The following is a 13021-nucleotide window of genomic DNA, read 5'->3' as shown; positions in this document are numbered from 1 at the left end:
AATGGATCTATCAGATTAAAATGTACATTAAACAGAAACAGCAAGGGATTCTTAAAGTAACTGACTTTATAGAAAATAACTACTATAAAGTAGTTTTTTATATTAGTGAAATATTCTGTTATCTAAGGGGCTTCCTTGTGGGGAAAAAAATGAGTTTGGATTACTTCAGTGAAATACGAGACTTCTGGAAGGTTAAGCATGTTATGTCAACAGAGCACACAGACCAAAAGTAGAGAGGAAATACACACATATGCACACACACGTATAGCATTTAATATGCTGTGTATTCCTCTAGTTCAGGAACTTGATCTGCTGCTAGCTAATGTTTTCAGAAGAAAGATCAGCCAAACAATGTGGTTGATGAGGTTATGTTCGCTTATACTTTAAGCGTACGTCATTTGTTTGGTTTCTCAGTTGTCCTAGGTTATAGAACATCGTCAATCATAATAGATAGTTCTGCATTTCACAAGTATTTTTGAATTAACTGTCATTTTTCACATGTCTAATCTGTATGTATTTACATGTATGTAATATACTTTGGAAAGACTTCTGATGGGGCATTATTTCAAATGATAACTGGCATTTAATCTTGGGAATTGAAATTTAATCAGAAGAATCATTAATAAAGTTCCATCAGATATTAGCAGGCATGGAGACATATATCATTTCTAGACAAATAAATGCCTGATACACATGGAGCCACAGTCCTTTTCAAGGTACTTTGAAGCTTCCTAAGTGTCGTCTTTGGCTTTAAGAGTTAGTTTTTCCTAAGCTTTTTGCTGAACTATCAATGTTTTGAACAATTAAAAATTTCTAAACAAATACATCTTGCTGTAACATATTCAGATGATCTAGTTCCTTTCCCTAGAAATAATCACTACCATGAATGGTTTGGTTTCTTCCTGACATTTTTCTATGCATAAGTTAAGCATACAGGATTACAAAGTAGGTTTTGTTTTTTTTTTAATGACAAAAAAAGAGATGGTTTACATATAGTTTGTAACTTGGTTTTTCTCACTTTATTAAAAGGCATTTTTTCCAAGTCAAGACACATGAATCTACCTAATTAATGTTTTTAAAAAGGTATTTTTAAAGTATACACTTTATAAGCTGTAAGGCAAATTTGACTTCTAAATCATAAGCACACCATCTTTATACTGCATATTGAATTTAGTTCTGCATGTTTTGCTTCCAGTTAAGCATAATTGACATGTGAATATTTGTCATTTTATATAGCTGATTTTGGTGACTTTGATCAGTATGAATCCCAGGACTTTCTTCAGAAATTTGCCTTGCTTCCTGTGGTAAGAATTCTTTTGACACTGGGCCTTTTTAAAAACAATTTATTTCCATACCCTTAATATTCCCTGAAATGAAGTCCATATAGTAGACTTACTAGGCGGGAATAGAGTTTAAAAAAAATCAATTTCCTCTTATAAACAGCTCAAGTGTAAATGCTTTGCCTGTTATAGTCTTCTGGTCCTTGTAAACCCACAGAAACAGAAGGGTCTGTGGTCATTGGACTGCAGGCAGAGAAATTCATTTTGTGTTTGGCTGTGAGTCTAAAGAGAGGGACGGATTTCCAACTTCTGTGGAACCACATAGAGGTTTTGCTTTTAACTGAAGGTTCAAAACCTGACAGAGTTATGTTGAAATGGATTTGGTTTCTCATCAGCAAATTAAAGAGTAGATGACAAAATGACACTGCCTTCTACAGTTTAAAGTCACTACTGATGGAACTGACAGGGAAACTGTGTGTTGGAACAACTACGGGAGGTGGTACGCTCTTCCGAGTGTCTACACAACCAGCCAGGGAATGCACAAGGTGTTATGTGCTGGGCTTGGAACTGGCTGATGACGTTACCAAACTGAAATAACTCATGTGAAACTTTCTCTGGGATGAATTGAGAAGGCAGGGCAAGTGTTTTGGCTCCTGAGCAGAAGCCACGTAATTCCTTAGAAAGATCATGATTATGTCCTTAAGCAAAGCTCGCACACATTAACACTAGCCCTAGTTTTGCCTGCTGGTGGCAAGAGTCAGTAATAATTCCTTCTAAGAAATTTGGGTGATTTGTTTACATACTTACTGCAGTATGTTTTTTCCAGGAGTGGTTACAAGATGAAAAAGTATTGGAAGAAGCAACCCAAAAAGTGGCCTTACTGCATCAGAAATACAGGTAACGCTGAGAAGTGGAAATAGGTTAGAACTAATGCCTGTTTGAATTTGAACCATGCATCGACACCATTAAATTTGGAACTTTACTACTGCTGCTGCTACTACTGCTAGTTACCAGGAGCCAACCTTTGCAGAGCTCTCACAGCGTGCCAAGTGTTCTTATGAGCACTTACCCGTATTAACTCATTTATTATTCATTTTTTATCATTGATGAAACTGAGGAAGTGGAAAGCTGCAGTCACTGAAGGATGACAGCTCTTAATCCCATGTCTTAAAGGTTTTGGTGGTGACTCGGTCCTGTGTAGGTTAATGCAACATTAGGGAGACATGTTTTCTTTTGTGATGTGGCAGATGTGATGTTTTCTTTTGTGTCCGCCCCCCTAGTCCCCCCGCCCCTTACACCTTTGGAAGCTGTGTTTCTGTCCTCTGGGGGAGCTCTGCTGAGAGCTGTGGTGCTTATTGCCCTGACCCCTGCTTCTGGGCAGAAAGTGACTTTCTTTGAGAGTGAATCTGTATGTGTTGTCCAAAAAGCCTGTCCTAGAGAATGCTAGGTTTTATTCTAAACCAAATACCACGCAGTTCCAAGTACTTTATATATCATTAAATTCTTATAACCATTCTTTAAGGTAAATGTTACTATCTCCTTACAGATTGGGAAAATCAAGCTCACAAAGACTAAATAACTTGCCCAAAGTTACATGTGGTAGAGGTGGGATTTGAACCCAGGTCTGTCTAATTATAACATTATTCACCCCCTCCCATTAAAAATAACCTTTTGCCTTTAATCTGTTTCCACTCAAATCCATACAGTCACTCACAAAAGATTAATCTTCCTAAAGTATCACTTTTGACTTGTCTCCCCTCTTCTCCTCAAATGTTCATGAATCTCTTCTTGCTTTCCCCCAGCCTAAGTTCATTACTCCTGGGATTAGAGGCTTCCCACAAGTTGGTTAAATCCTGCCATTCCAGCTTTACCTTCTGCTGTCCAAATGAACCTTTTTTTTTCAGCATAATTAACCCCTCAGGCACACATCACTCTATCTTTTGTTATTTTCACTCATTCATTTGTGCATCTCCTTAAAAGATAGTTTAGTGCTGTTATTCTGTATGAGGCAGAGTGCTCAATGCTGTGGCACAAAGATAAATAGAACAATGATCTGCCATCAAAGAATGTATTCCCTGCTTTGGCATCTTAAGGGATAGGCAGGACAGCCCATGGTAATAGTAATAGTAATACTGATAATGGGTACGGGGGAGAGAGGTGTGCACAGAATGTGGTGGTCCTACACAGAGCAAGGGCATCTGACTTAGACTCAGGGCAGTCACAGAAGGTGACAAAGAAGGAGTGACATGTAGGCTGAGTCTTGAAGGGTATTAGGGATTGACCAGGTACACAAGTGGGTGATAGGTATACCAGGAAGCGGGATTAGCATGTACAAAGGCCCGGAGGCATGAGGGAATGTGGTATATTCAAAGAAATGCTGCGTTTGGGATGGTCGCAGTGTGGGGTGCCTTGTGGGTGTGGGAGAGCAGCAGAAGATGAGGCTGGAGAGGCACCTGTCCGTGCAGTTGAGTGCCTTCCTACCTACACACGCATTCTTGTAATTCTGTCACCGGAGCTGAAAAGGATTTCCATCTTCTAACCCTTATTGCAGCACTTACCGTTTGCAGTGTAGCACACAGTGCCTAGTATTGCCTGATACTTTGGTGGTTTAGAAAGAATTCTAGCTTTCACTGAAGATTTTTTTAGGGGGTGGTTTTATTTCCTGCCTTTCCCCTTACCTGCCTAAAGTACAAGGGGTAGGATCTTACATAACTAACCCTCAGCATTCAGCACAGTGCTTCTGCGTGCAGTTGGTTTTCAGTAAATACTGATGCATTGATATAACTAATCACAGATGCTTAGAAACTTGAAATGTTTCTACTGTTTTATGACAAATTGATATGTAGTTTTTTTACAAAAGCTTTTCGTAAAAAATTTTTTTAGTTTTGTGAACAATCTGACTAACTTCTTGTGGGTTGCAGAGGGCTGACAGCTCCTGATGCTGAAATGCTATACATGCAGGAGATAGAGAGAATGGACGGCTATGGAGAAGAGAGCTACCCTGCCAAGGTAAGCGTGGCACGAAGACTGGGCTTGCCAAAGGCATCTTAGTAATTCTGCCAGAAGAGCGGGGAAGCCCAGGGTTGCCCTGCTGTGCAAAGGCCAAAGAAACGTAAAAGCTGAGGTCCTTGTGACCAAAATTTTGTAGTAAAACACATTCCTGTTTTGTGCTTTGTTCTTGGAAGTGCTCTTGAAATAGAGTTCCTTAAGGAGCCCAACTGTTTTCATATGTATTTACAAGATGGTACATTTATACCTTGTAGACTTTTTGCCTTCAGCGTAGGTCTTCTGAACATTTCCTATCTGGGACACAAGAGTAGGGAGGTAGGTGTGGTCATTGTGGTTCTTATGCATCTGCTGCCCGAGTTTCCTTTTCCGCTTTCTCCTCTTAGGATAGCCAAGGCAGCGACATATCCATCGGAGCGTGTCTCGAAGGTATCTTTGTGAAACATAAGAATGGAAGGCCTCCTGTGATATTTAGGTATTTTTCTTACATCTTTCTGTGCACTTTCTGTGGCTCCTGTTGGTGATATTTTTTAGTACCTGTGCTAGTTATATCACTCACAAGTAAATCTCTCCCAAGGCCTCACTAGAAAATGGAAATATGCCCTCCCTAGAATAAAATAGCACCTGACTGCAATGGTTCTTTTTATAAGATACTTTCTTCAAACCAAATTGTAGAAAATAGTGCTTGTAACGATGGCCTGCTTATGAAATGCTTAAAAATGTGTGACCCTTTTCTTATCATATGAAGGTCATTCTTTGTCTTGGTGTGAATTTTTCATTTGAGCTCTGGTTTCCAGGGCTATTTCTTGTGGAAACTCTAGGCCTTTCTCTGATTCTAGTTTGTACCAAAATTCCTAAAATACCAAAATCTAAAAAAATTTCAATTACTTCTTATAATGTTGATTTTTCTTTTCTTGATTATAAAAAAGTGATACTATCCATTTGTGGAAATCTTGGAATGTATCTAGTAAGAAGGACAGAAAGGATATATAGCAATGTGCTAACAGTGGCTGGCTCTGAACAATGAGATTTCAGGTGATTTAAATTTCCTTTTCAGTATCCTTTGACCCTTCATTTCCTTTGCTTTACTATCTTTTGGGCCCTGAATCCTCCATGGTGATTAGGACCACAGAGCGTGTACCCGGCTTGGGGAGTAGATCTCCACTCCTAGGCTGTACTGCACTGGGTCAGGTGGCTCCCGTTTGGCGATTGCTCTCATGTCCCCAAGCTGCTCATCGTCTTCCGGACATGCTGAGCTGCAGGGTAGGGGGTGGAAATGGATCTGGCCTGCACCGGAAGGGCAGGGCCCTGACATTGGGAGACATCCCACTGGCTTCCTTTATCTCACTGGATAGGAAATTCTAAAATTGCCTTCTTTAATATGATGCTAATAATCTTTAGGTTTAACAGTTAAGCACCAAATTACTACAAATGAATTTTATTTTAAATTTAAATAAATCTAATATAATGGAGAAGGATAAAGAGGGATAGATTTTGTTCTTCCAGACCTACTTTTCCCTTTTATAAAATTATACAGTTACATAATAAAATGGAATATTAATATATAAAGTCTGAACGTGGTAAAATAGAGTTGAAAGTTCCAAATCGGAGTTTGAATCCTGGTGAACACACCCAGAATACTTCACTCTTTGGATTGGAACTTTATCTTCACCCTGCTCCACCAGCTTTTCAGAGCAGCTCTCCTCTAGTTTTGTGCCTTATTTTGCCCTGTATACCTGCAGAACTTAACAGTATTTGTCTGCTTCTGTGTTCTCTATCAGCCCTACCCTCCATCTGTGCCCCTTTGAGGGAAGCACTGTCCCTTACTGATCTTAGTATCCTAGGACCTAACACAATTTCTGGTGTTATCATAGTGGGTGTCCTTTAAAATGTTTGTTGAATGAGTGAAGGAGGCATTGGCAACCAGCTGAGAGTGGGATATTTGATCAAATTAGTGCCGCCAATCAGGATAAATAGATTTTACATTTTTAAGTACTCTGCCTTCATTTTAGTATACATGCTTTTACTTCTTGCCACTAGCTGTTGTCACTTCAATTAGAAAATGCACGCGAGCTGATTAAAACCACTGTTTTCTTTCTAAAATGATAAACAAATAGTAGCTTATATATTAAGCTCAAAAAGGAAAAACTCATATATTCTCTTAGTAAAAAACCTGAGCACTCACATTGCCATTTGCTGTTTGTTGTTCTTTAGGTGGCATGATATTGCTAACATGTCCCACAATAAGTCCTTTTTTGCATTAGAGCTGTCAAATAAAGAGGAGACCATCCAGTTTCAGACTGTGAGTAAACATTAGGAATCTGTATGTAATGTTTTTCCTGAAAATTAACACTTCTGTGTGTATGTGTTTGGGGGGCGGTAGGTTTAAAATTATATAGTATTTCATAGTTTTATGAAACATAAAATTTTATAATACTTTATAACGTTTTATATAGCAGTACTTAGCAAAAATCAGTTGCTCAGTAAATACTATTGAATGAATGAATGAGTCTTTGGATAAATACTATCTGATCATGATCTCTAAATTAAATTTAAGGGACTATTAAGTATGGGAGAGAGTAAACACTGGTATCTTAACTTCCACTGATAAGTGAACAGCTCTTTAGAAATACCATTTCACAGTTACTTTTACTCTCTTGACAAAAGCAATAAGTCACTGAGTCATTTTGTTTAAAAATGTCTTTGAGTACCTAGTTGTCAGTAGTAGAAGTGGACATTTTCATAATTTTAAAATTTCTAAGTCATTTTGAAACTGTTTAATGTGAGAATCACACTGTTGAGCAGGCTTTTGTTTGTCTTCATAATCTGAGTCCTAATTACAACATTCATATGAGGGGTGCAATTTTAGAAAATGAGAGAACCCCAGCGTGTGGAAAGTGACTTTGAAATAATATGTCACCCAGTTCTGTCTTGTTCTCAGATAAGCTCTGTATCAAGTTGTAGATGTGCTTTTGTTTACTTTGTGCATACTTTGTTTGCTAGGAAGACATGGAAACAGCAAAATACGTGTGGAGACTCTGTGTTGCGCGACACAAGTTTTACAGATTGAATCAGTGCAGCCTGTAAGTATACCCTGCTCACAGAAACTGTGGGAGGTGATAAGCTTAGAAGTTTTCATCTCGAACTATAGTATATCGTCTAGAAAGGCAAATTTAAAAAAGGAAAAGATAACATTTTTATAATAATCTCTTTACTTTTGGATGTCAAAATTTTATTTCTCAGTTTTAGCTTTGGACCAACCTCTAATAACTACAGATATGCCTCTAAGATTTCTTTCAGCTAGTAACTAGAATTATTCTAATTCACGAAAGCTAAAATGGAATTTTTTTTTTAATCAACATTTTGAGTAAAAAAAAGGTTATTCAGCTTTTCAAGCCTTTTGAAGAATTTATACCCCTTCTTCCTAAATGTACGTTTTCCTTAGCCCACATGGGTTTCCCCCTTCTGCTGGATCATTCCCATCAGGATACAAACATGCTGTAATATTTTACCTCTTAAAATTTTTCCTTCGTTCCACATGCCCTCTAGCCACGGTGCCGTATCTCTCTTCTCTTCTACAGCTGATTTCTTCAAAAGAGTTGTATAATCTTGCTCTCTCGCCTTCCTTCCAGCCCATTTCCCCTAAGCTGCCACGCCACTGATGCTGCTTGTCAGAGTGACGTGACTTTCACCCAGTGGTCATTTCAGGAGTTCTTTCACTTGACTCCTGGGCAGCACCGAACCTCTTCTCATCCCTTCCCCCCTGCACCCTGCTCTTCCTTGGCTGCCAGGACCCCACCTTCTCCTGCTTTTTCTCTTTCTAAGCCTATTTCTTCTCAGTCAGCTTTGCTGGTTTAATCCTCGGACCTCTTCTCATCTACACTTTGTTCTCTAGGGGATTTGGCTTGACCCAAGCTTCAAAGCAGCATCTGTATACTAAAGTGCAGCCGACTTCATTTCTAGTCCTGTCTTCCCCCTGAGCACTTGACTTGCACACCCTACTGACATCTCTACTTGGGTGCCTAACAGGCTTCTCCAATTTGATATGCCTAAAACCAAACTCTTGATGTGCTCCTCTTCCTGCCCCAGAGTCTGCTTCTTCCTGCCCCAGAGTCTGCTTCTGTCTCCCATTTCGACAGATGGAGGCACACCACAGTCACTCAGGCCCCAAACCTAGAAGTCCTACTTAATTCCTGTTGCTCTTTCATCCCACATCCAATTCGTCAGACGTTCGCTCTGCAAATTCTGCCTTCAAAACATATCTAAATCTGACCATTTATATAACTCTTTCAGCTGATGACTTAGTGCTGGCTGCCATAGTTCTCATCTGGAATACTGCTGAAGCCGCCTTTTTTTTTTTTTTGTCTGCGTTGGGTCTTCGTTGCTGCGCACGGGCTTTCTCTAGTTTTGGAGAGTGGGGGCTGCTCTTCGTTGCAGTGCATGGCTTCTTATTGTGGTGGCTTCTCTTGTTGCAGAGCATGGGCTCTAGGCACGCAGGCTTCAGTAGTTATGGCACGCAGGCTCAGCAGTTGTGGCTCACAAGCTTAGTTGCTCCGCGGCATGTGGGATCTTCCTGGACCAGGGCTCGAACCCGTGTCCCCTGCATTGGCAGGTGGATTCTTAACCACTGCACCACCAGGGAAGTCCAATAACTTTAATTTTTATGGTCATTTCTTTTAAGGCTCTCAATCCAGACTGTGCTTAGTCACATTTAAAGTGATAATGATTCTGAAGTATTGATAGACTCGTTCTCATGGTCCAGATGGGCATTTAACGAAACCGCAGCAGGCCTGGAACTGGGCAGTGAGTTCTGGACATCAGGTTCAGGCTGGGGTGACCAGTGGCTCAGGAGATGGACTCTGCATGCGTAGAAAGGAAGGCCTTTGCTCCTAAGTGTCCCCTTCCCCGCTCCTCAGTCCCGATACATTGTCTAATGGTGTTTGGGGTGGCCTCATGTGAGTCCTCTAACCTTGACCTAGATGACTCTATTTTAGAATTTATAGAATGGCGTGATCCATCTTCAGTCTTGCTCTCTCTCTCCACTTTCAAAGTACATTAGGTAACAGAATCATCTTTTTTATGTCACCCAAGCCTTAAAAATGTTAGATAACAACGATCTCTTTGCTTTTTAATTTATAAAATGGGGATAATGGGGGCTTTTACTTAACATTTCTTTAGGGTTGGAATAGGAATTAAATGAGGTAATGTCAATCTCTCAGGTGAAATGACCTCTCTCGCCCTCTTCCCCACCCGAAGCCCCAGAACTGGTCATGCTATAATCGACCTCCTGAATTTATATGAGAAGAGCCTGGAAGGGAAGAGGACTCTTGAGAGGGGTCTTGGTATGGGAGGCTTTTCCCTCTCCTCTCTGGGGGGAGCGGGGGAAGGGGAGGTTGGTATCCCCCAACCTGCAAAGCCAAGTGGTAGAAGTTTCCACAGACTTTCTCTAGAGGGGGAAGTTGGATTTCTGTCACCAGTGGGCTGCTTGCTGAGCCTTGTCAGAGGGTTGGTCTGTGTTCCCTGCGGTTTAGGTGTAAACTGACTATGGGTGAATACGGCAGCTGGTCTCTGTTCTGGAGACTTCTGTGATCAGGAGATTGACGGGAGTAGGCCCTCCTGGAAGGGGATGGGGTTGCCCCACTTCTTCGAGGCCTACTGCAGGGTTTGAAGAGACTGCGAGAGGCTTGGCAAAAGAGAGTGACCCCTATCCCGTTAAAGGAAGGTCATTAAGATCAACATTTCCTAGGTATTTCCACCATCCAACGTATTTTTTGTTCATCCAAAGCACACTCCTCTGCACTAGCTAGAAATATATAAGAAAGGAAGCTCACAAAGCAAAAGTCGGACGACTCTTAGCAATTCACAGCCTTTACAGCTCAACTGGGAATGCTTAGCCATGAGCATCAACTTCAGTCCTCATTCCCTATTTCATTCATTTATTCAGCAAACATTTGGCACCTTCCTTGTGTGCCAGGCACCGGTGGTACCATGGTGTGTCGTCTACCTCCATGGAGCCTACGAATCTGTTGAGGTTGGGAGGGGGTGAGACAGATAGTCAGCTGTTAGGGGCCTGTGCTCAGGAGTCCGACAGACCTGCCTGGTTCAAGTGCCAGTTCTGCTTATTTGCCACATGGCCAGGAGCAATTTAATCTAAGGATCAGTTTCGTCATCTGTAAAATCAGGATAACTGGCCTCGTTTATGGGGTTGGTGTTAGGATCCCATGAGGCGATCAGGTATAGCCTTCAGCACTGTTTTCAGTAAGTAATATCATTTGTTTTACTTGGGCTAGCAGCCTTTTCTTATTTTGTCATCTCCAGTACACGCATTCCAGTGGTTTTCTTTTTTTTTTTTCCTAAGTTCTTCAGCTGCCTCAGTGTTAGCAGCACCCATCAGCATAGTAACTGCCCCAAAACACAACCAACAGTTACCCATTTTCTCTTGTGTACTAAGTTTAGGATAGCTGATCTCAGAGCAAACTGCCTTTATAAGAATATTGGCAGGAAGAAAGAGAAGGTTAGAATATTAGAACTGATGGTGTGGCTGCCTGCGTCACAGTTTGGCAGGCGGAAGACGTAGTAGTTTGTGTTCAGCAGAAGTGGCCTCTCCAGGGGGCAGTATTGCTTCCGTCCTGGGTGCCGCCAGCAAGGTGCCAAAAGAGATCCCGAGTGTGGGAGTTGCCACCTGTGCTGCTAAGCTGTGCACCCTTGGATTTTGGGTTTAACACGCTTAAGTTTATTCTTGTTTCCGCTGGGCAATCCTGGACATGGTGTTGGAGGTTTCTATCAGCAACCTTTCTCCCCATCTCTGAATTTTGAATTTATAGTACTTTAAAAGTTTGGTCAGTTTACTGAGTCTCTGGACTAAATATAAACTTCAAAGGACCCAGTTGGCCTAAACAATGGAGAATAAAGGGAAAGAAAATTTCAAGGCTACAAAATGCAGTGTCTTCAGATTCTGGACACGAATTTTAAGAATGTATTAATGTGCAGTTAAGGAGTGCTTAAGAAAAAAAAAAAAAAGGCCCAGACACACCCTTCTGACTTGTTCCACTAAGGAGGCCTCCTCCTTTACTAATATATAATGCTTTACCAATTGATGCAGGTATTTTTGCAGTCTAATGGAATTAACATACATTTTATTATTGTTAAGTAATAATTACTGGCAGAATGGGGAACATCCTTTGGGAAAGAGACATCTATTCTTTTTTTTTTTTGAGACATCTATTCTTCATCAACAATCTTAATACCTTCCAGCGATAATAAAAGGATATTATTAAAGAAAGCATTTAATCAAAAAAAGTCAACTCTTAAAAGCAACTGTAGCTACTTGATAAGCTCCTAATAATCAGTAAAATATTTTTAATCTCAAAAATCTTGTAAAAGTTAGCTAATATTTAGGGTTTGAATATAGGAAATCAGTTGTTAGAGTGCTAAGAATAATGTTAATTTATGAGACATGAGGCTTGATATTATGGTAAATTTACTGATTAAATGGAGCTAGTGTTTACTTTGTGGATTTTCTAGCAATTAGTCCTTAGAACACTATAACCAAGGGTCACAAAATTTTTTTTTTTTTTTTTTTTGCGGTACACGGGCCTCTCACTGCTGTGGCCTCTCCCGTTGCGGAGCACAGGCTCCGGACGCGCAGGCTCACCAGCCATGGCTCACGGGCCCAGCCGCTCCGCAGCATGTGGGATCTTCCCGGACCGGGGCACGAACCTGTGTCCCCTGCATCGGCAGGCGGATTTTCAACCACAAAATATTTTTGTAACTAGTAATTATGTGTCACATGCTCATGAGCTAGGAACAAATGGTCAAAGTTTTTCAAAAAGTGCTTTGACAAAATTATCATCAACAAAGCCAAGAATCCTATGTGTTTAGGTTCCTAGATCTTATTTGCAATATAACTGACCACACATAAGAACAACAATAAAAAAATGTCTACCTCTGATTTAAAAAGATTGAATTACCAAAGGACTTTTCTGTTTCTTGTTTGTGAGCTACGTTTATTCAAAGATGGAGCTTGCTGTGAATATCTTAAAATCTCAGATTATTTGATAAATATTAGTTGGCACTCCTGAATATTCTCATTCCTTTTTAAAAAGTACACTTAAAACCAGAGAGAAGTTTCTTGCTAAGAAAAGTGAATGGATTTATCACAGGCCCACCAAACCAATTTTCCTACTGTTTTGCTTTCTCTATCTTAGTTCCTTAGAGGAAATATATATTCTTAAGTTTCCAAAGTTATAACCTTATCTCTTCATGGAGGTGGTCAGTGCTGAGCCAGGCCTACAGGAGAGGTGCATTTGCACTGAATCTTGCTTCCCTTGGGATGAGTTTGCGGCCCTCTGGCATGGCCTGTTTTCCCCTCTGCTTCTGATCACTCCAGAGGTTCCACCCAAATGGACCAGGGAAAGTTACTGCTGCCCATCCCTCTGGTGGAGGGATGCCACCAGAGGGATGGGCATGATGCCCCATGAGGCTCAAACACTGGAGTGTGGTCAGAGGGATCTGGGCATCAGGAAAGGGCCAAGGCCCCAGGTAAGGACAGAAAATCTCCTTTCTTTTCTCTAATTTATGATTGGATTAGTTTGTCTTTTGCTTTAGAAGATTTATCGTTTTACCTTCTTATTAACTTATTTTGGTAGAATTAGGAAGGTTATGTGTATATGAGTGTGTGTGTGTATATATATATATATATATATATATATGCTCTTCTCAAAGACATGTCTTAT

The 13021-nt window shown here is 40.5% G+C and overlaps 1 protein-coding gene across 10 annotated transcripts in view; it reads left to right on the top strand.

Moving 5' to 3' along the window:
- Positions 1 to 13021, top strand: part of PTPN21 (protein tyrosine phosphatase non-receptor type 21) — a 92588-nt gene that overhangs the window by 32786 nt on the left and 46781 nt on the right. For all 10 annotated transcript variants that reach the window (XM_089908073.1, XM_089908074.1, XM_089908071.1 and 7 more), the window contains 6 exons: positions 1237 to 1304; positions 2107 to 2177; positions 4202 to 4289; positions 4673 to 4761; positions 6501 to 6588; positions 7290 to 7369. In XM_089908073.1, coding sequence (XP_089764199.1) covers positions 1237 to 1304; positions 2107 to 2177; positions 4202 to 4289; positions 4673 to 4761; positions 6501 to 6588; positions 7290 to 7369 — 484 coding nt within the window. The remainder of the gene's footprint in view (positions 1 to 1236; positions 1305 to 2106; positions 2178 to 4201; positions 4290 to 4672; positions 4762 to 6500; positions 6589 to 7289; positions 7370 to 13021) is intronic.

This window comes from Delphinapterus leucas, chromosome 2 (assembly GCF_059928025.1).
Source record: "Delphinapterus leucas isolate spDelLeu-1000000601 "Yukka" chromosome 2, BTC_Dleu_Yukka2, whole genome shotgun sequence".
Lineage (NCBI taxonomy): Eukaryota > Metazoa > Chordata > Mammalia > Artiodactyla > Monodontidae > Delphinapterus > Delphinapterus leucas.
The sequence above is the reverse complement of the archived record's forward strand: the minus strand, read 5'-3'. Positions and strand labels throughout refer to the sequence as shown.